The sequence below is a fragment of the Stomoxys calcitrans genome, chromosome 2 (assembly GCF_963082655.1).
Source record: "Stomoxys calcitrans chromosome 2, idStoCalc2.1, whole genome shotgun sequence".
Taxonomy (NCBI): Eukaryota; Metazoa; Arthropoda; class Insecta; order Diptera; family Muscidae; genus Stomoxys; species Stomoxys calcitrans.
In genome coordinates this window covers 71,576,810-71,601,413 of record NC_081553.1, presented here as the reverse complement: position 1 = coordinate 71,601,413, position 24,604 = coordinate 71,576,810, and the positions used below count along the sequence as shown (strand labels likewise).

Genomic DNA, 24,604 nt, shown 5'->3' with positions numbered 1-24,604 from the left:
CATTGAATCATCAACTTTGTCTAACTTTAATAACCACAAAACTTTGTGGTTGCAATTTTGCTCATTACTGTAGTATTTTAAATAAGACCTCATCAGTTATTCTATGATAATTAAATGTGTCATTTAGAACATGTGTTTTCATACCCACCAGTAAATAGAAAATGGTACTCTATAAATTAAGAGACAATAACTTAAAAAATAAGAACAAAAATAGTTTTGTGGTTTAAAAATAAATGTTTTACGATAGTTTACCTCTACAATTATAAAAATTTTGTATTGTAATTATAATTATCATAAAATATCCACTTAAGCAGAGTTTTATAGTTTAAATGGTAAATTAGGTCTGAACAAGCCATCTTAAGGGCAGTTTAAAACGTCTTCAGTAAGGCGTTAAGTTCGGACGGGCCGAACTTTGGATACCCACCACTTCGGGTATATATGTAAACCACCTTTCGTCATAATCCATTGAAAAATGTATGCCCCCGTAGCAGCTATATCAAATATGGTCCGATTTGGACCAGATTCAAGTCATTGTTCAATTTTGTAAAACAAAATATTGTTCTTTTTGGTAGCCATATCCAAATATAGGCCGATCTGAACCATATCCCAGCAAAAACCCCCATTACCAAATAACCGGAAAGTTAAGCTCATTCGAAAACTAATAACTACTTATTTTTAGGCATCGTTTTTAATTACTTTTACATGGCGATGTCCTAGGAGGAAAGTCCTTCCGCAAAAGCATGCCAATAGCTCAAAAATAAGTACTTATGCCTAATCATACAAGTTGACAAAAAATAATGACGTTCCCAATGCTCAGTTTCTCTGAAGAACACAAATTTTTATGAATAATTCAAATTATAAGTGAAATTAAAACTTTACCTTAATCGCAGCCGTGAGTTGAACCAAGAACCTTCCGTTTTCCAATCAGACGCTCCACATTACTATTGTGTGAATAAGACACAATTTTCTCTTTTCCATATTAGCTAATAACACAAAAGCAATCTTTAATTCTATTTCATCAAATATGACCATGCTTTTGTGTTTATGTTTGACATGTTCTATTTAAAGACACAATATTCCAATACATGGGTGTGATTTTAGTACTATTGTGGCATAGAGCGTACAGCAGAAGATTTACAATACAAAGTTCCCGAGTTCGAATCTCGGATCAACAAAATGATTTCCAATTTTTTATTTCTTTAAAAATACGCCCACAGCGTGTGGAACAATCAGTGGATTTATGGGGAGGTAGTAAAAATTAAAAATATTTATTATAATAATAACGCCATAGTATTTCCCTCCTATTGCTATAAAGTGGCGTTGCTTTGCGGAAAGCCATTCGGACTCGCCAATAAAATGGAGGTCCCATGTCTTTGAGCTTATCGTTAAAACGGTCAGCACTCATTGGTATGAGATAATTTTCCCGCTGTTTCTCAATGGCATTTTTATCAATACCAAGATTATAATAATAATGATTTTTTTTTCATTATTACAAATAAGTGTTTATTCTTGAACTTCTTCGAATGTTGTATGTAATGACATTTGTACTACCAATAACACAGATGGTATTCCTGTTGATAACTGATTATACTTTGGCAGTTAGTTAAACTAAGTATAATGTGTTATCCATTTTTTTACATGCCAAAAATAATGACTTGTACTTACCAAGTTTTTGATGGGATACGACACAAATGTCGAAAAGCATAATATAAGTCACTGTGTCTAATTTCAGCAAAATCGGATTATAAATGTGCCTTTTATGGGCCCAAGACCTTAAATCGAGAGATCGATCTATATGGCAGCTATATACAAATCTGGACCGATTTAGGCCGGAAATATGTTGAGGGGCCTAACTTAACTCACTGTCCCAAGTTTCGATGATATTGGACAATAAATACACCATTTATGTGTCCAAAACCTTAAATCGAGAGATCGGTCTATACGGCAGCTATATCCAAATTTGGATCGTTCTGGGCCATATTGCAGAAAGATGTCGAGTGGCCTAACATAAATTTATAATTATGATTCAAAACAAGGTTTATATTAAAAATCTGTTGAATAAATGCATCCAGTACAGGACGAAAGTTATATAAGTAATTAAAACAATTTATCGATAATTTTAATGAAGAGTGGTTTCAATATTTGTCGTATTTTTTAATAAACATTATTTTCCCAGCCTGGGTTAAGTGCATTTTCTGAATAAAGTGAAAAGGTCTTGCAATAAATAGTTCACTCTATCCCGACTCTACTGCATCACTATAATATAGGTTCCATATAGGTTATATTTTTTATCGATAAAAAATAAAATCGACTTTTCGATGTCTATAGAAATTTCCATTTATTTGTCTTGCATTGAATAAAAGGTATTCGAAATATTCAAAACGTGTTTAAGCCCAATCGTTTTATTGAAACCGATAATTTTATCGAAAAATGTATTATACATTAAAAATCACTAAAATTATGCAAAATTTATTTGAAAACTTTCCCATTGTTTTGAAAACTTTTTGGTCGATAAGAAAGGAAACCGATTTTGTTAATATTTAAACCGTTTATAAATGTTTTTGCTTTTGACATAAACGTTCCCATTGTTCATATTATGGAATTTTACACAGTACTAAAACAGATCAAAATATTTAAAACATATTACTGATAATTTTGTCGAAAAGAGCATTGAAGCTTTCAAAAATTTTCCAATATGTCACAATTGTTGCTCAATATATAACTAAACATATATTTCTTATCGATTTTTTATAGATAATTATTAAAATCGATCTTTTTTAATTTTTAAGAAATAGTTTGATAACCTAATGATTTAAAATTGAATAAACATTTGTTTATATGCAAACTTTTTAAATACTTTATATGCAGTGTTTTTTAGCAAATACAGTGAAAGCCAGTCGCTATTGACGGCTAATGCATAATATCGATAACTAAGAAGCACAAAGTTGCACTGGATAGTACAACTCCATTCTGTGCATTTAACTTGCAGTGGATAAAATGAATATAAATGCCACCATTGTCCATATTATGGCGTGTTTTATATCAGCTATTCCTTAGCTGTTTATTTTTATTTTGTTGCAGTTTGTTTGTACATTTAGCTAAGTCAACAACATTTCCTTGTTAGGTTCATTGCTCAGCTAGTCACTTAATCTTTGCTTAAGGCTAATTGTAAATACAATTATTTACAGTAATTTTCTTTTTTTTTCTTTTTGGGAAATCAACATTAGTTTAGTCTAATTACGCGATACTTAACGTTCTCATTAAAACAACACACAAAATAAATAATTAAACTACAGATGAGCATTTTTCCCAGTTAAGAGAAATACGTATTTATTGCAAGTAAAATATTTTAACAATTTCTAAACCAAATGGTCTACAATAGGTTAATAGTTTAGAAAAAAAAATTAAAAAGTTAATAGTTTTGGATTTCAAGAACAGGTAAACTAAAAAGTTTGAACAATTTTTTTTGTTTGTTTCTCTTTCAAGACGAGCTCAGTGATCGGAGATTTTCTTTGCAAATGGAAAAGGAAAGCCAGAGATCGCAACACACATCAACCACTATGGAACGCCTTTCGTAATTTGGTTTGAATTACCCATCGGCCATATTAGGTGTGAAGGTTTCAAGGGCCGTACGTTGATACTTTATACTTATACTGAATTTATTGCGAAAATGCCTCTTTGACATAAATACCACATTAACTACGCTCGCCAACCCAGTCTATTAGCTGTACTTTCCCAATGCATGTGTTTTTGTGTAATGACAGTTTTTGGAAATATACTGTATATTTGGAAATATACTTTCTGATACTACGGCATATAATAGTTATAGCTTTTTTCTGTATCGCTCGCTTAATGGTATCTTGTTCTAAACGCCATTTTTGAGTTTCTATACCATCCACCATAGGATGGGGGTATAATAATTTCTTCATTCCGTTTGCAACAACTCGAAATATGCGTCTGAGACTCAATAAAGAATATATATATTTTTGATCGTCGATCTAGCCATGTCCGTCCGTCTGTCAGTCGAAAGCACGCTTACTTTCGAAGGAGCAAAGCTAGCCGCTTGAAATTTTGCAAAAATACTTTTTACTAGTGTAGGTCGGTTGGGATTGTAAATGGGCCAAATCGGTCCATGTTTTGATATGGCTGCCATATAAACCGATCTTGGGTCTTGACTTCTTGAGCCTCTAAAGGGCGCAACTCTCGTCCGATTTGACTGAACTTCTACACTTAGAGTTTCGGTATCACTTCCAACAACTGTGTTAAGTATGGTTGAAATCGATTCTTAATCTGGTATAGCTGTCATATAAACCGATCTTGGACCTTGATTTCTTGAGCCAATAGAACGCGCAATTCTTATCCGATTTGACTGAAATTTAGCATGAGGTGTTTTGTTATGACTTCCAATAACTGTGCTAAGTATGGCGCAAATCGGTATATAAGCTGATATAGTTGCCATATAAACCGATCTGGGATCTTGACTTCTTGAGCCTCTAGAGGGCGCAATTCCCATCGGATTTGGCAGAAATTTTGTACAACGGCTTCTTTCATGACCTCCAACATACATGTCGAATATGGTCTGAATCGATCTATTGCTTGATACAGCTCCCATATAAACCTATCTCTCGATTTTGCTTCTTGAGCCCAAAAAGGCCTTATCCGAATGAACTGAAATATTGGGTTGCCCAAGAAGTAATTGCACAAAATTTGTACACAATGATTCTACCATGTTCAGCATTCATTTATGGTCCAAATCGGACTATAACTTGATCTAGCTCCAATAGCAAAACAGTTCTTATTCAATATTCTTTGTTTGCCTAAAAAGAGATACCGCGCATGGAACTCGACAAATGCTATCCATGGTGGAGGGTTTATAAGATTCGGCCCGGCCGAACTTAATTATTTGAGTTAGGATCGATTTTTGAGGTGTAAAGACACTCCCTTTCAGAATCACAAAGAAAATTGCAGGCATCTTATTTAGTTGGCCAGATATTGAGATGTAAATATGCCAAATAATGCCTATTTCAATACATTTTGCAAACTTCACGTGCGTTTATCTCAAAACCAATAAATTGGCATAAGGAACATGATAACATTACACCGACGATATGCTGGAAATCTACTCTAATATTTATTGATGTTATTGCGATAAGCAAATTTAATCGATCAGCTTTTATTACGTCAACAAGAATTACACTAATATTTTTTATGGGAAGACTCTAGTATTTTGTGCGCGTCAATTAAACGCAAACAAAATGTGTTCTATTATATATTGTTTTTATTTTATTGTAAATAAATAAACACATATATGTATGCACGTATACGCTGATATTCTATGATGAGTTTTTGAAAAAAAAAAAAACGGAGTATAGCGTGTTTAGAAATGGCCTTGATCGTTATGCACCTAGGCTGGCTAATGCACTCGATGATTCCGATTAGACAGACATAAACTGCTGTCTGTCCCCATTGTTGGTGGGGCAATTATGAATCGCCTATTTCTGCGCATAGGAGCAATTTTTAAACAAATACCTTATTATCTTTTCTTTTTTTTTATTTTACTCATTTTTTTCAAATAATGTTCAAATATTTCTTTTTTTATTGCCATACCATGTTGCTACCGCACATGTGCCAAAGTTCAGGATGTCATTACCCCTCATTGTGGGATTTTAAAACAAAAATTATCAGTTAATATTTAACTTTGAATATAGAAATACAAATAATGCATAATTAGAAATAATGCACTTGCAAATACAATAATAACAAAATGTTTACAATAACAATGCTAATTTGAGTCAATAAGTGAAGCGAATATTCTTAAATTTGTTACAAAAACACGCATCATCGCTTGACGGAACGAAATTAAATGCTACTAAGCTAATTGCTTGCTGATTGTAATCGAAATAATTAATAGGCTTCAGCGAAAACAAGCAAAATGTTTTTTTTGTGGTCTACATTATCTCAAGTTACAGTTCAATATGAAGTTTAATATGATGTATCACTAGGGGTGAATTAAAAACAAGTAAAAGCGTGCTAAGTTCGGCCGGGCCGAATCTTTTATACCCTCCACCATAGATCGCATTTGTCGAGTTCTTTTCCCGATGTCTCTATTTAGGCAAACAAAGGATAAAAGAAAAAATTGCTATAATATTGAAACTATATTATTGAATTAAATGTTGGAGATCATAGTAGAAGTCATTGTGTAAAATTTCAGCCAATTCGAGTAAGAATTGCGCCCTTCAGGCTCAAGAAGCCGTTGTACAAAATTTCAACCAAATTGGATAATAATTACGCCCTCTGGAGGATAAAGAAGTCAAGATCCCAGATCGGTTTATCTTGCAGCTATATCAGGTTATTGACTGATTTAAACCATATTTAGCACAGTTGTTAGAAGTCATAACAAAACACCTTATGCGGAATTTCAGCCAAATCGGATAAGAATTGCGCCTCTTTGGAGGGAAGTTTTATATGGAATATTACCTCACAAATGTTGCCAGTATTAGGAGGGGAAAGCCACCGCTGAAAAATTTTTCTGATGGTCTCGCCAGGCGTTCAGCGTCATAGGCGGACATGCTAACCTCTGCGCTATGGTGGCCTGTATTATGACAAAAATTACTAAATTTTGTTATGGGTACTTTATATGACACATAATTATGCGTGGTTACTGTAATATTATTTATAAAAATAAGGGTGTATGCGTCGTCACACGTACACATAACCATCAGTCATGGCAGAAAAATTAAAATCATTTGATTTCTTCGATGATTGACATCCATCGATTACCGTTTACACAGAAATGTGTAATTATTATTAGACAGATATTGAAAAACACGTTGTGTCCATAATAAAGTTATAAAAAGAGAAGTAGAGTATGGAATATTAAATAATATCAAAGAACAGAAAATAATAAAAGCTGTAATCAGCACCTACATACGATGAGTACGATCATGATGTTCCGTATAAACTGCCTATAAGGTTTGTTACTTTTCGATAGCTTTAAATCGATAAAACTATTTTAATTATGGGAAAAAAAAAATAAAAATTCTTCAAAAAGCACCAAATATTGCGATTTTTTTCGATTTTTTAGTATAATAACAAAAATTACTTAATTTTTAAAGGTTTGGTACTTTTCGATAACTTTAAAAATCGATAAAACTATTTTAATTATAGAAAAACAAATTCTTCAAAGGTCACCAAATACCGTAATTTTTTTGATCTTTTAGAATAATGACAAAAATTACTTAAAGGCTTTTTTACTTTTCGATAACTCTAAAAATCGATAACATTATTCTTATTATAGAAAACAAGAATTGATTTGAAATCAAAAATCTATCAAAAAACACCAAACGTTTTTAAAAAAATAAAAAAAATATAGCCGAAAATTTGGTCTATCCAAAAGTTAGGCATATAATTGGTTTAGAACCGATTACAAGGTTTTTTTTCACTTTCCAACTATGCGTTCAAAATTCCCCTTAAATTTTAATTCTTATGTAATCATTTTCCTCTTTGACAAATTTCCCATATCATGCATTAAACAGAAAATTAACACAACGATATGTTTAACCTAGTTAAGTGGATGAAAGCAAACATATGCATTCAATCAAATATTATATAAAAAAGAAAAAAAAAACAAAAATCGATAAGTATCTTTATAAGGAAATCAAGTGATAATTGTTGGCAAAGTCCCCATCATTGGGACAATTCATAAAGTAAACACCCAATGCATTAAAGGTAAACAGCCGATAAAAAAGGGAACTAACCCAGAGGTTTATGGCGATGTGGGCATTTTGATAAATAGCACAAATAAGGCATAACCATAAAGATAACAGAAAACAATTTGTAACAAGAAGACTACAACTTTATGCTGATAATAACGAACTGCAACAATGCAGGCGTTAAAAAATACATATGTCTATAATCTAATCGATAAATAAAACCTGCTAAGGTTTTTAAAGCAAGTTATCGATGAACTTGGACAAAGATTACTGATTATATAAATGTAGATAATATAATAAATTTAAAATTTATTATAAAAAAATAAATCTCTTTTGGGGGTAAAAATAAAAACCTATAGTCGTTTAATTGATAAAACTGGCTTACAAAGATTTTTAAGGCAAATAATCGATGAACTTGAACAAATCTTATTGATTATATTTTTATGGCCAAATAAATAAATTAAAAATTTTGCTTTAACTTTATTATGAAATAGTAAAATAACTTTTAATAGAACCTATATTATGAATTATTTTTGGCTCCTTCGTTTTTTTTTTCGATGCAAATATAAACTGTGGTGGTTTGGCCTTGTAACCCAAGTAGTACAACCAAGAACATCTTTTAATATTTTTTTTTTCTTATTTTTATACTTTTAGTTTTTCAACCGCAAATGTAAAATTACATTTGATGGAAAATTGCAATTTACTCATAAACTGAGTGGCACGCAGACACTCTCCGTCTTCATTTCCTATACCTTCATTAAGATCTATTGTCTAAATGTTCTGATAAGATGAGACGATGGAAAATGATATTTTTCCGTCTGTGTCTTCTTTATCAACCACATCAAATTTCTCACACCAGCAACGTTTGTGATGTGGTGTGGTATTTTGCCATTTTTATTTGCTTAAATTAATAGATTAAATAGAATTCTTAACACAGTGTTGCACTCAAGTCTTGAATAAATATGGTTTAATTTATTACGGAGATTTTTGCTATGCATATCTACAGCAACTGTTTGTCATGTCATGGATTTGATACATGTACAAAAATTCTAGAGATTGGAGACTGTTAAACAATCACAGAAGCACCTTAAACCTTAAACCTTTTGTTTCTTTTAATTTTTGGTTTTCATACCAAAAAAGTGATAAAATAAAAAGTATTAAGTATTTCGAGAACTTATCGAAAGTGCAACAACGCAACTGTAATTGAAACAAAATCAATGGAAAATATTATTTCGGTTTTAAATTAGTATCGATAACAAGAAAATGTATTTGATCTTAAATTATGGAATTTGTTTAATGGCAAATTTTAGTCTTAAATTCGATAACATAACATTTTCTCTTAGGCCATACATTGAAACCCCATTTAAGTGGGATGTTAGTATAAAAAGGAATAACAGCTTCTATTTTGTTATCGTCTATCGTAACCGATAACAAAAATATAGAGAGTTTGAAGACTTCATTATCTCATAGAAAAGAAATTGATAATATCAACAAACATAAAGGAATATTTATTTTTTACGATAAATTTTTAAACTGATAACGTATGGATATATACTATTTCTATAAAATATTATTTCGATAAATACTACATCGGCTAATATTGTGACAATAAATACTGTTTGAAAAATGATGACATATCGATAAATACTATTTCGATTAAAAAAAATAATATCAATTATTATTTCGATATAAAATTATATCGATTATTATTTCGATAAATACTAAATTCGGCTAATATTGTGTCGATAACTATCATTTCGACAACATTAAGTTATTGATTTTTGTATAGTATTATTTGACTTAGGTAGACTGCATGACTTAGATCAGTATGACTTAGGTAGACTTTAGATAGTGCGAGCAAGCAGTAATACGGTTGCAGACGATAACTCCAATTTGCACGCATAATAGAAAACTAGAACACCTTAATTTATAAGCTCTATATTAGTACTTTACAGTGCAAATAACGTTTAATCGATTATTCTTATCTATTATCGCATGATATCGATAACTATTCAGTACAAATTTGCACTGAAATTCTATCCACTTCATAAGTAGCGCAGAGGTTAGCATGCCCGCCTATGACGCTGAAAACCTAGGTTCAAATCCTGGCAAGCACATCAAAAATAAATTGATATAGGTATCCTCTACTTATGCTGGCAACATTTGTGGGCTAGTATGTCATTTAAAATCTTCGCCCCTTCTTCGGACTCGGCTTTAAAAAAAAAGTTCCCTTATCATTGAGCTTAAAATTGAATCGGGCAGCATCCATTGAGAATTTTGCCCCTGTTGCTTAATGGAATGCTCATGGCCGAATTTGCATTGTTTACATAAAATATAAAATACAGCAACACTGGACAGCTTTAATAGCTAACAAGTAAGAGCGTTCTAAGTTCGACCGGGCCGAATCTTATATACCCTCCACCATGGATCGTATTTGTCGAATTCCATGCGCGGTATCTCTTTTTAGGCAAACAAAGAATATTGAATAAGAACTGTTATGCTATTGGAGCAATATCATGTTATAGTCCGATTCGGACCAAAAATGTAATATTTCAGTTCATTCGGATAAGAATTGCGCCTTGTAGGGGTTCAAGAAGCAAATTGGGGAGATCGGTTTATATGGGAACTGTATCAAGCTATAGATCGATTCAGACCATATTGGACACGTACATTGAAGGCCATGGTAGAAGCCGTTGTACAAAATTTGTACTAAATCGGATTGAGAATTGCTCTCTCTAGAGGCTCAAGAAGTCAAGATTCCAGATCGGTTTATATGGCAGCTACATTAGGTTATGTACCGATTTATGCCATACTTAGCACAATTATTCGAAATCATAACAAAACATCTCAAAATTTCAGCCAAATCGGATGAGAATTGCGCGCTCTATTGACTCAAGAAGTCAAGATCCAAGATCGGTTTATATGACAGCTATACCAGATTATGAACCGATTTGAATCATATATAACACAGATGTTGGAAGTTATACCAAAATACTACGTGCAAAATCGGACGATAATTGCGCCCTCTAGAGGCTCAAGAACTCAAGACCCAAGATCGCTTTATATGGCAGCCATCTCAAAACATGGACCGATTTGGCCCATTTACAATCCGAACCGACTTACATTAATAAGAAGTATTTGTGCAAAATTTCAAGCGGCTAGATTTACTCCTTCAAACCTTAGCGTGCTTTCGACAGACAGACGGACGGGCATGGCTAGTTCGACTTAAACTGTCGCGACAATCAAGAATATATATACTTAGACGCCTATTTCGAGGTATTACAAATAGAATGACGAAATTAGTATACCCCCGTCCTATGGTGGAGGGAATAAAAAAAAACACAGTAACTCTGGACAGCTATTATAGCTAAAAACAGACCAAATCTACATAGATAACTGGATATATAAAAGCAAATTGAAATGTTTTATGTCCGAGAACGCTACCAACTCCACTACCGGGATAACCATGACATCGATATGTCTGCAGTACAAATTTTTACTCGACAACAGCTGATAACACCTGAATAGCTTTTCGCTGTTCCTTAAATGAAATGTTCATGGACATATTTGGACTTGCATTTGTATTTCAATCGAGTATCAAAATAATGAAAAAATTATTTTTATTCAATCATAGGCTTTATCTCTATCAAAGCCCTAATAGTTAACTCCATTTATCTCATATTTTTCTTTGTTTAAAATGAAAGTTGAAAAAAATAGGATTTGCAATATCGATAAAAATTCACATTTCCTTTCAAAAACCCAGCAAACTATTGAGGCATATAACCCTAACATTTTTTCTAACTCAAAAAATTTTAAATCATAATAAAAATTTTACTTACTTGCTAATTCAGTGGCATCCTCGGCAAATGTCAAATATCCTCTATTCATATCTTGTTGATTGCCAGTTGTCGCTGGTGCTGCAGCTGGTTGTTGAGTAGTTGGCTGTTGTTGTTGCTGCTGCTGCTTGGCTAAAATCGCAGCAGTCGTTGTGGTCTGTGCCTTAGGAGCAAACACTGAAGCGGTTATCGTGTGTTGCGACTGTTGTTGTAGTTGCAAAATCGACTGTGTCGATGTGGTGGTGGGCAAATTAGCCCCGTAAGGTATGGCTGGACGTAAAATCAATGATGTTACGGTCTTGGGACCACCGGCTGTCTTGTCATCGATAAATTTCGATGATTTATTTTCGAATATAGTGCGCGTTACTGTAGTAGCTGGTGGTGGTGGTGGTGTGGGGGGTATTGCAGATAACCCCGTTGCTGTATTGCATTTATTACCAAAAATGGTACTTGTCACCGTTGTGGTGGGACAATATGTATGGGGTAGTTGTGGCGGTATGGGCACAACTAACAAGGGTTGTTGTTGGCTATAGCCAGAATTATCGGTAATTGAATTATTGTTTCGATTATTATTGTTGTTGCAAATGGTGGTTATCGGTGGTTTTTGTGGATTGACCACAGCAACGGAGGCTGTTGCCGTTATAGTGGGATTGATGGGAGTTGTAGTTGTAGTGTTGTTGGGTTGTGATACAACAACAACAGGTGGTGTTTGTTCACGTTTGATTTGGATAGGATTTAGTATTTGTTGTGGCTTATTTTCATTCGTATTATTATTATTATTTATTTCATTTTTATTTTGGTCATTGAGTGGATTTTCTTGTTGCGGTTCGATTTTATGATGATGCTCTTCTTCTGGTTCTTCAAGCTTGGAATTTTTGATTTCTTGAAGACTATTTAGAACTTCATTGTTGTTGTATTTGTTGCTAGAGCAGTTGCTGCTGCTATTATCGCCTAAGTTATTTTCTTTGATTTCTTGCCGTTTAAGTTTTTGCGATTCTTCGTATTGTTGCAAAGTGTAAATTTCATTCTCTTTCTCCAAATTGCTACAAAAAATCAAATTGCAAACGCGCACACAAAAATTATAGACTCGGTTGTTTTCGTTTTTGTTTGGTCGGTAACACCAAAAATTTGTTTCAGTAATTAAAACTACTGTTGTGGTTACGTATGAGTGAAAAATTCTATACTGCTTTTCAGGTTTTTTTTTAGTTATTCTTTAATTATTTCGTTGAACAAACAAAGCACGTGATTTCGTTGCAATTATATTGAAATGTTTTTCATTCCTCTTTTAATTTACAACCTATGTTTTTTGCTATGCATTGAGAGAATAACAACGCAAACGATTACTTTTTGCTTTTACAAAGAACCGAATGGCCAAATCACGACATCTCATTACTCAGACGAGTTTGTAAATGTAACTCAAGAGAGTAAACCAATGAGAGGTAAAAGTTGCAAGTGTGGTTGCGAATGCACATGCATATGGACCGTAATGGGGGATCAACTCTTTGACGCTGTTGACAAACAGAGCTGTTACAAAGAGAGAAGGGGATCAAGTAACAAGTAAAAGAGGCTACTAAACTAGAGGCGAATGAAGAGAGACTACAATTTGAGTATAATAAATAAAATAAAGAGAAATAAAATAACAGATAATATAAAATTGATTAGAATAAAATTAAATAGAAAAATAAAACGAATAAAATAAAATATATAAAAACTAATATAAAATAAAAAAATAATAAAAAATAGAATGGAATCGAATAAAAAAATTGAAAAAATAAAATAAAAATAAAATAAAAAATAATTTAATGAAATAAATAAAAAATTTAATTATAATAAAATATAGATCAATTAATTAAAAGAAATTATAATAAAACCAGTAAGGAAAGAGGAAAAGCCGGGCTGTGCCGACTGTATAATGCGCTACACCTACCCTATAAATACAAAGTGGGAGCTATATCTAACTATGAAGCTATTTTGATGGACCTCGGCGGAAGTTTTCAGATGGGTTGCTAAACAATCCATATACAATTTCGAGTAAATATGTTCTGCAATAAATACGTTTGGCAAATGACAAAATTATTGCAAATGAACCGATTTGGACCAAACTTTTTAGATATTGTGGTAATCGTCGAGGAAAACGTTGTGCAAAAATGTTGGCAAGGTTGGTCAATAAATGCGCTTGCAATGGCTCTAGAAGTGAAAAACGGACGAAGTAAATATATAAAAGCTATATCCAAATCTGAACCGATTTCTTTGAAATTTACCAGCAATATTAAGAGTCATAAGACAATCCTTTCTGCCAAATTCGGTTAAGAATCGTTTAACAAATTACCACATTACTGCAAAATTAGTCAAATCGGACGAACATATATCGCAGCTTTACCCAAATCTGAACTAATTTTTTCCAATTTTAATAGGTTCATCTCCTGGCTAAAAAAATGCCGGTGCAAAATTTGAAGATGATTGGATAAAAATTGCGACCTGTAATTTGTTCAAAAACTAACATGGCCAGACAGACAGACGTACAGACGGATATAGCTTACTCGAATCAGAAAGTGATTCTGAGTCGATTGGTATACTTATCAATGGATCTCTCTTCCTTCTGGGTGTTACAAACAAATGCACTAAGTTATAATACCTAGTACAACAGTAGTGGTGTAGCATATAACAAATAAAAGAATGCTACCACCATGTATTCTACTAAAAAAATTCCACAAATTAACTTACGACCCGTTTTTGTGGCAAACGAGTGGTTTCCCCCTATAAATTGTAAAGGAAAAACTAGTAGTTTTCGAAGCATTATGAAGGGAAAACGAGTTGTTTGCTGAAACAAACGGAATCCTTAAATTATTATGGCGACGGGTATAAAAAGGAAGAATATATAAAATAATATAAAAATTAAAAATATTAACAAATTATCACAAGCTGTAAGAAAATTCTTCGAAAAAACTGCTTGCTCTTGTGGCAACAATGGGTGTGGTACACTAAGATAGTAATAAAATAGAACAGAGGCAAAGGAGAAACTTTGCCACATAACATTACAATAAACACTCTTAAATGCTTGCAAATATACAGATTTCCATTCCACTTTTGCTGTAAAACCTCTCAATTGGTTCTCTCTCTTTCTCTCTTTACAATTACAATATCTTCGAAGTGCATGAGTGTGCGAAATGGCTCACATTGCCATCGTCATGGGATAATGAATGCATTCCATTGAGAACATGTATTTCGTTCTTATGAAGATCTTTTTTTTGCATAGCTTACAGAAAACCGGCATATTTGTTATCTTTAACAAAGATTTTTTATTTATGAATTTCTTTTAAGCATTTTTGTTTTTTCTTTTAGCGTTGGCTTATTGACCTCTTTTCGTTGTTGTTTTCTTCTTGCTTTTTTTGGCATAAGAAATTCATTTTTGTTGTTTTTTTTAATGACTGCTGCATCTCGCGCTTGGTTGCAAATTTATTTCGTGCATTTTCATTTGCCCATTGAATTATATGGCAAATCGAACAAATTTAAACATAATTAAATTTCACATTTGTATATGTTTGAATGTATCATTAGTAATTAAATTTTCGTTTGTTTAACATACAAACATTTTCTTTTAAATTTGTTTATTACTCTGTTTCTGCTACCGTGTATATACTCGATTTTTTGTTTTGTAAAGTTTTTAGTTAATGTTCATTTTACGGTTTATAATTTTTTAAAATGTTTGTTAGTAAAATATGGCATGAATAAAAAATTTACATATACATTAAAGATTAAGAAAGTGTTAATGAGTTGTTTTTTTTTTCTAATTTTTAGGAAAACGTAGGGGGAAATGTCAGTTTTTGGTATGTTGTCGGTGGTCAGAACTCTAAGTCCACATGACAGATACTTTAAAAAAATCTTCTTTTCTTTTAATAGATTGAGAATCTCAAATCTATTTGATTTTTACAGCTTTGTCACATCTACGACTCTGGATGTAAAAATAAAACCCAAACCACTTACACTATAGTAGCGATATAACAAACACTTCATAATCCCAAGGATTATCCTGACGATCGCAAAAATTGGTACACCCTTACGTACACATTAATATTAATTTCTACTTGTACCAAAACAAAAACCACTTGCGATTAGAGAATCGTTTTCATCACAAATATAACAACATGTTGAAAAACCATCCATACACTAATAGAAAAACCAGTAAGAAAAGGCAAAAGTCGGGCGGCGCCGACTTTATAATTTCCTACACCTACCCTAAAAATACAAAAGGGAGGCTACATTCCGAGCAAAGCAAATATGTTTAAAATGTAATAACTACGGTTGACAACAAATTACCCAAAATCTGACGAACATATACATGGGAGCTATATCTAAATCTGAAGCGATTTCGACCAAACTTTATAGATGTTTTAGAATTCGTCGAGGAAAGTGTTATACAAAATGTTGGGAAGATTGGTCAATAGTAATATGGAGAGTCATAAGAAAATCCTTCCTGCCAAATTTCGAGAGAATTGGTTAAAAAATTACCATTTTATTGCTGTATTACTGCAAATCGGACGAACATATATATGGGAGCTATATCCAAATCGGAACCGATTTCTATGGTATTCACCATTGATATCGAGAGTCATAAAAATCCTTCCTGGCAAATTTCAAGAGAATCGGTCAACAAATGACCATTTTATTGCTGCATTACTGGAAATCGGAGGAACATATATATGGGAGCTATATCCAAATCTGAACCGATTTCTATGAGCTTTAGCAGTAATATCGAGAGTCATAAGAAAATCCTTCCGAATCGAGAGATTCGGTTAATAAATAACCCTTTTAATGAATTATTACTGCAAATCGGTCGAACATATATATTGAAGCTACATCCAAATCTGAACCGATTTTTTCCAATTTCAATAGGCTTTGTCTCTAGGCCAAAAAACATGCCCACGCCAAATTTAAAGACGATCGGATAAAAATTGCGACCTGTAGTTTGTACACAAATCAACATGACAGTCGGACAGACAGACAGACAGACGCACATAGCTTAATCGCATCAGAAAGTGATTCTGAGTCGATCAATATCAATGGGCCTATCTCTCTTCCTTTTGGGTGTTACAAACAAATGCACTAAGTTATAATATCCTGTACCACAGTAGTGGTGTAGGGTATAATTACGCCAAAACCGCCTGGTATTATTTTATTCGCGTCATTGGCAAAGATTTTTTATACCATTTGGTATCAATTCAATACCAGACAAAGGAAGCTATTAAGAATTGACGGCGTCACATTTGTATTCTTGTCATCGCGCCAGAAGTGTTGTTGAGCTTTGTAATTAAAATATTGACGCCATTATAAAATATTTGTTAAACAAGTAAATAAGATGTTTCATTACAATTTGAGTGCGCCAAATCCTGTTCATATATTCAAAAGCGATGAAAATAGAAGGTGTACAAATTCTAAGGACATCATACATCAAAAACATGATAGTCCATTGTGTGGAAAACGATGTTGTGTTGGTGTATTCATATGAAAACCACTACAGGGAATCAATTGATGAATACAAAGAATTGAGTTTGGTCATGTTGTAACATTACTTCTTGTAATTATTAACATAAATGATCGAAATAAAATTAGATTAAAATTATTTGCAATGTTTTTTTTTGATCATTAGGGGATGGAATAATCAAATAATCCATAACGGTTTGGTACTTAAACCAATAACGTTCTGGTGCTTAAACCAATGACAGGTTGGTATTAAAGCCAATACCAAATAAGGCTAGTAACAAACGGTACTAATAATTTTATGTTTCATCCATACCATCCGATATTGGTTTTGTACAATACGGTGTTGCTTTATTATCAATACCATATGGTACTGAAATAAGCACGTTTGGTATTACCTTTTCTCTGGGTGTATGGACACGAGAAAAAAAATTTTAAAAATATATTTAAAGGCCAAGGCATTGGTTGGCTTACCAGAGTAACAGTTGTGGATTCGATATCCAATAGAAACCTGAGATAGCTTATAAAGAAATGTGCTGCCACAAAATGCCTAAGTGTGGCCGATTGAAGATTGATGTAATATCGATATTAAGATTTTTTCATATCATTTACTTGCTAAACGGTTATTAATACTAATATCCAAAAACCAATATTAATATCTAAAACCAATGTGAATATATACAAAAATTTTAATATCGAAAAACCACAGATGTACACAAGGCAAATTCAAAAAACCAAGGCAAGTATAATCTTAGACTATGTTCTTGGTTTGCACAGTTACTCAATATCAACTTAATTGTTAACGTATAAACATTATAGAGATCAATGTCAATAAGTAAAAGTTGTATATTCAATGATATTGTAGAATTGTACTTGCTTGTCATAGCACTTTCAAACCCATCATTATATTTTAAAAAATTAAAAATGGCTGCACACAAGTTACAATTGTAATTTTTGTGAAAATAAAGGCTTAGACGAAGTACATGGCGTTACCAGTTTCTCCCTATCAATTCTTTAACTTTAACTACAAAATAACCAAGATTGCTTATTCAGTTTTGGCACCATAAGTATGCACACATACAGAAGTCATGCATCGCATGAAAATATAACCTGAAACAGTATTTTAAGTGTTCAAACTATCTTAATATCAGTTCGCTAACATATAAAAAAAGGAAAGAAAAAATGTCTGGAATTAAATTAACATTTTGTATTGTATCATCAAAAAAAAATATAGTGCCGAAACCATCGCCAACGCATTGAAATCTATTGATTTTATAAAGGAAAAATAGATTGTAGATTTCAAAGATTTGGCGAACGAATTAAATGACAAAAGTTTGTGGATATACAGCGAATTGATCAGATAATGGAAGAACCCTTCGATTTCAAGATGTACACTTTGGCAGTATGCATTGAAATCGAAAGGCGCTTTTAAAAATATGAGCACCGAAACACTCATCCAAAGCTAAAGCTAAGACCTCATGCTATGGGATAACTGAATAAATTATGGAGTGTAGTATAAGGGACAAAGTGGCACAGGGCAAGCCACAGTGGCACAGGCAAGCCGTTCAATGACAACAGAATATTTTTGGCCCCAATTGGATGATATGGACTTGGAGAATATGTGGTTCCAACAGGATGACGCCACAAGCCGCCCTGCGAATGTCGCAATCAATATATTAGAAACCAAGATAAACCGTGTTATCGCACGAAATGGTCCAATCGATTGGCCGCCTCCGTCGTGCAGTTTGACGCCAATATACTTTTTCCTGTGTGGCATGTCAAGTCTAAGGTTCCATAAATAAGGATAGTCTATGCTGGCTGCCTTCGGGAACACCAGATGTTACGAGGTTAGCCAAATATTTTAAATCAATCCAAGACTAAACTTGGGTTAAAAACGCACGTGACAGCTATTTATTGATATTTACAACAGAATTTATAGGAATTCTATTTAAGTATATAAATAAATTCGTGTTAATTCAAAAAAATCCCCCCTGAATTACTCAACAATATACTACAAATAATACAACTAACCTTAATAACAATCGTAGGGCAAGTTGCTAAAATTCCCAATAAGGCATGAGCAATTAATTCCATTGATTCCTTTAACTTTACTTGTTAACTGTAAAAAAACTTAGCTGCTTGCAAAAAATAATATAAATCATGCCCATCATGATGAATATGATGTTGTCACGTTTTCTTCTTTAACAATTTCTTTGTACGAAGTAAATGAAACTTAAGCAAAGGAAATGCATATACAATTACACACGATTTAGGCAAAGAATTGCAACAACAAAAATAGTTTTGTTTTTTAGAAAAGCTATAAAAAGTTAAAAAAAGAATAAAGTCAACTAGACAATTGATTCAAGTAATTATCATCAAGCTCAAATGTTTGAAGCTTCTATTGCTGTAGAGTAGCATACAGTGCTAATTTGAAATGCAACTATTCAATTCTGGTCCGGAAATGCATCGAATAGTGAGGTAGGTTTTCTTTCTAACTGTATGTAAAGTCATAATCAGCAATTCAAATTAAGCCGACGACATGAAGGAAAGGAATATTGAAAATTAAATTTAAGCAAATCTAATACACTATGAAAAGTTGGAAAGAAGAATAACAATAAAAAAGAAAATTTAAATTAAAAAAAAAAAAATGAGATAAAAAAGATGGATAAAAATAAAAGGAAAATGAATGTACCCCCCCCCTGTGTACTTGGATCCCATTTTTAATATTCGTACTCTACCACCAAAAAACCTTTCATTCATGTCCCATATTGTCCCGATCGGACCTCTTTTTATTTTGTGTTGCGTTGTGGTGGTAAGGGTGAGTGTTGCTTCTTTTACTCTCCCTTATCTCATGCTTCCACAATATAGCATTGCATTCAAACATATAACGGATGTTTGAATAAAATAAGTAACAACAATTTGCTGTTTCTGCTTCTTCTGGTTGGAGGCCACCTAGCGCAGAGTTTAGCATGTCCGCCTATGACGCTAAACGCCTGGATTCGAATCCTAGCTAGACCATCAGAAAAAATGTTCAACGATGGTTTTCCCCTCCTAATGCTGCCAACATTTGTGAGGTACTATGCCATGTAAAACTTCTCTCCACAAGAGGTGTCGCACTGCGGCACGCTACTATGGTATCACAATGGACTTAAAATTGTCAAAGTGAGTCTGTAAAGGACTGCCACTCTTACCAAACCTACCTAACCTTGTAGTGAGTTGAATCATAGTTTTAGTTCTATTTCAGAAATTATCCTTACAATACTTCTTTCCATTTTTCTCAAATTTATTTTCCTCGAGTGTATGCCAGAAGCTTGCCTTCCGTAATTATCTAATATAAAATGTTCGACACGTTTTCTTTTTTATTTGCAATTATGAACAATCGATTGAGTTTTATGAGTAACCGAGGCAATATATATATATTTTCATAAATTTAACCATCTACTTGACACAGTCTGCCGTATTGGTTTTTCTGCGACTTTTATAGAAAATTATAAAATAAACAATTATATGCAGACAAAAACAAAAATAACAATCACGATAAGATATCAAATGAACAATCATGAGAAGAGAGAATGGTTTTCGTACAAAAGCATGCCTTCTTGCTTATCAAATGCGTTTTTATTTTTCCTCCGCTAGCACTATGTTTGAGCGTGTTTTATGGAGTAAAACACGCAGAAAAGAAGTGTTTTTTTTTATAAAAATGAAGAGAACCTCATGAAGAAAAAAAAAAAAACCAAAACATTAAAAGAAAGCAAATACAAGTTCCTAAGAAAAACAAGTTTGTTTCTATTTCTTTTTCGAATGCTAGACAACAAATATGAGTTTCGTGATAAACTGGAAATATTAATGAGTGCGAAATGCCATTCGGTTAACCAAATAAAGAAATAGGCTTTTGGTGGTTTTTTGAAGAGCCACAATTAAAATTGTGAAGTGATACCACTCTATATATTAACATGCTCAGGGTGTATCACACGATGTTTATGTTACCATATTGGTATCAAAGTACTTCAATGTTAGTGCATGTACCATATCGTAAATTGTGTTTAGGTGCCTTGTTGAGGCAAACATTCGTCAGCAGTCTAACAGCTGATGGTCACTAACACCCCATTCAATTCAGATGTTGTTGCGATAACAACACGATAATATGCTGATAATTTTTCGATTGTTTTTTTTTTTTTTATTAATCAACAAAAATGCCGGTTGCCCATAATCAAGAGACAAATGAACGGTCTTTATTGTCATAAATGCTACCAAAAACAACAAAAACCTTTAAAATCATGTTTTCTGTTTTTTAATGACATAACAACGAAATAAAATTTTTTTATATAGCAATCAAAATAGAGAGACATGGGCAGTTAAATCGATGTTTATACTAAATATAGAGGAAAATATTGACTTTTGATATTTAGGGGTAAAAAGATTTTTATAATAGATAACAAAATAAATATGTTCGATATCTAAATTGATTCTAGTCTAAAAATAGAAGGCAAAATTAGGTATAAATACGATAATATAAAGTAATTGTCTATTGTAAGACTGAACCATTGCACTATTGATTAAGAGCCTAACAAACTTAAAGTGGTTTATTTAGGCATGTTGTCTTGGAAAAATTGTCTGGACCAATCGCAAACGACCATAAGTTGAGTCTGTAGCGACTTGCCAGTATAATCTCAAAATAGTATGTGTACATTTATAAGGCAATAGGAACCGAAGGCTTGCTAGCTTTGATGCAGAAAACCGAAACTAAGGAAACTAAATGTGCAAGTGTCAAATTCAGGAGCGTACCGAGAGTGCTCCCAGATGTTGGGCACTAAGCATACGGGCTGTAGGCTCGAAATAGGGGCTGAATCCGAGTATAATCCATTGGCTCTACAGGAGCGAGATTAGACCAATATTTACCTACAGTTCAGTAGTTTGGCGGACTGTGATGGAGAAAGTTCAACGTAAGGACAACCACCTCTACTATGGCAATGGAGACTTTTTTAGATGTCCGACCCATGACATACTGGTATAGAAGAATGAGCCAGGGACTGAGATCTGTGTCTGACTGCCTGATCATGAGACTGTCCTGCAGGTACAGATCCGGGCAATCATAGAATGCGTGAGGTCGGATGATATTAAAGCGACGATGTCGGGTACGAACATCATTGCGGACAGTAAGAACACCATCAGGTCTACAACAACCAAGACGGTGAGGTCACCGTCGGTCTTGGAATGTAAAAAGGAGTTAATCTTCTTCTCTGAGGATGGTACGATCTGCATCGTTTGGGTACCGAGCCATGGCGGAATAAGGAGGATGAAATAGCTGACGATTTGGCCGTGAAGCCCAGACGACTGTTATCAGTAAACTCGATGAAGCCGAAGGCTTTTGGGGGCAACGGAGTTCGATTTAAAAGCGTGAATACAACAGGTTCAGATAATATGTTGTAGGGCAATATATACAATTCTGAATATCCGGTCCATTGACACACAGATTAAGTGTGATGCAGCCACTGGGACTATGATGGGAGAATGGATAGTGGATAGGAGCAGCTCATTTTATTGCGGTATAATCGAGGCGACGAAAGGAAACCTGGAAGGAAGGGAAGGGGCTTCCGATCGGATACCTGCGACGATACTTGAGGTCGACTACGAGGCTCTGCTGCCAGCTGCACAGTCTCGTATTGACGGAACTCTGGTATTGCTATCCGGAACCCAAGGACTGAGATCTGTTTTCGACTATCTGACCATAATATGGTCCTGCAGGCGGAGATCCAGGCGATCACAGAATGCGTGAGATGGTGTGGTGTTAACGCAGGAACGTCGAGTGTGAACTAGTAAACTGGATATAATGCCAATAACATCCAGGACGGTAAGGTTAGGAAAGTCTTGAAGTGTAAGAAGGAGACTAACGCCTTCTCTGAGGATAACACGATCCGCATCATTTTGGTACCAGACCATAACGTAATAAGGGGGAATGAAAGAGCAGACGATTTGGCAGTAAAGGCTGTCCAAAAAATTGGTTAACCCGAAGTCTTTCGGGTCGACGCAGTCAGCGATTAGGTCGTGGGTGACGACGCGCTTGTAACACCGTGGAACAACGAAAAGGTCGGTAGGACGACAAAAATCTTATGGGAAAATCCGTATCGTGAGAAGACGAGGCTGTAACTGAAAAGTGGTAAGAAGGAGGTCAGTATAGCTTTCGGTATCATACCAGAACACATAGCACTACGAGCTCACTTATGAAATTTCAGTGCGGCTAGCACGATAGCATGTGAAAGTTATGTGGAAAAGATTATGAGACGTTGAAGCATTTCTTATGTCATTGCACGGTTTTCGCGGCTAACAGATAGCGGCACTTAAGTGAGGACACAATACCAGATATGAACTTGGAGGCCATCGTAGCGCAGAGATTAGCATATCCGCCTATGACGCTGAACGCCTGGGTTCGCATCCTGTCGAGAACATCAGAAAAAATTTTCAGCTTTGGTTTTCTCCTCCTAATGCTGGCAACATTTGTGAGATACTATGCTATTTAACGCACGCCGTTCGGAATCGGCTATAAAAAGGAGGCCCCTTATCATTGAGCTTAAAACTTAAATCGGACTGCACTCATTGATATGTGAGAAGTTTGTCCCTGTTCCTTGTGGAATGTTCATGGGCAAAATTTACATATGCATGTGCAAAATCTGCAAAAAATTTGACTTCATTATTCGCGAAAATCGATTATCCGATTATCGAGGTTCGACTGTATTTAGATTTTTCCTGTTTTTTTCTATGCTTAAACAATCAAACTAATTTTTATTGTTTTTCATTTAACATATCAGTTTCCACACATATCGCCCTAGACTATCAATCAAAAATGTACTACGTCAACTTTGTTTTTACAAATTATAGTCTTGCTATTCATAGAAATAAAAACGATTAGAAAAAAAACATAAAAAATTGTTATACAATTTTCAATTAAACTACGCATAACGAGGAAAAAGTCTAGAACGAGGAAAAAACAACGCGGTTAGTGGGGAAGGTATAGCAGGGCAGCACAACGCAAAAAAAACATCATTTTACGAAATGCATCGCGTGATGCACTTTGGTGATGATGATTACAATGATGATGCAGATGAAGATGATAATACTAAAAGCACATGAGATCGTTTGTTGACACCTCAATAACGAAAAAGGAGGTATGAAAAATAAATAACAAAAAAATTTTAATAATAATGTGGGAAATGTGTTAACAGATCCATATATGTTAAGTAATGACTTGTAAATAAGGAAATGAAATATTAGTAGAAATAATATTTTTAGCTAATTGTTTATCTTTTAGATTATAAAAAATAATAAAAAAAAATTGGCTTATGCATATAAACATTTTAGAAAAAATTATAACAAAGAAAAACAAGTAAAACGTGGTAAGTTCGGCCGGGCCAAATCTTCATCTCAAGAAGTCTCATCGGGAGATCGGTTTATATGGGAGCTATTTCATGTTATGAAGCGATTGGGACCATACATGGTACAGTTTTTGGAAGACATAACAGAATATTCAAAATTTTAGAAAAATCAGAGAAGAACTGCGCTGAATAGAGGCTCTGGAATCAA

General features: G+C 33.6%; 1 protein-coding gene across 8 annotated transcripts in view; it reads right to left on the bottom strand.

Annotated features, from left to right (window-relative positions):
- Positions 1 to 24,604, bottom strand: part of LOC106086794 (protein similar) — a 479,262-nt gene that overhangs the window by 97,787 nt on the left and 356,871 nt on the right. For all 8 annotated transcript variants that reach the window (XM_059362061.1, XM_059362062.1, XM_059362063.1 and 5 more), the window contains one exon: positions 11,552 to 12,591. In XM_059362061.1, coding sequence (XP_059218044.1) covers positions 11,552 to 12,591 — 1,040 coding nt within the window. The remainder of the gene's footprint in view (positions 1 to 11,551; positions 12,592 to 24,604) is intronic.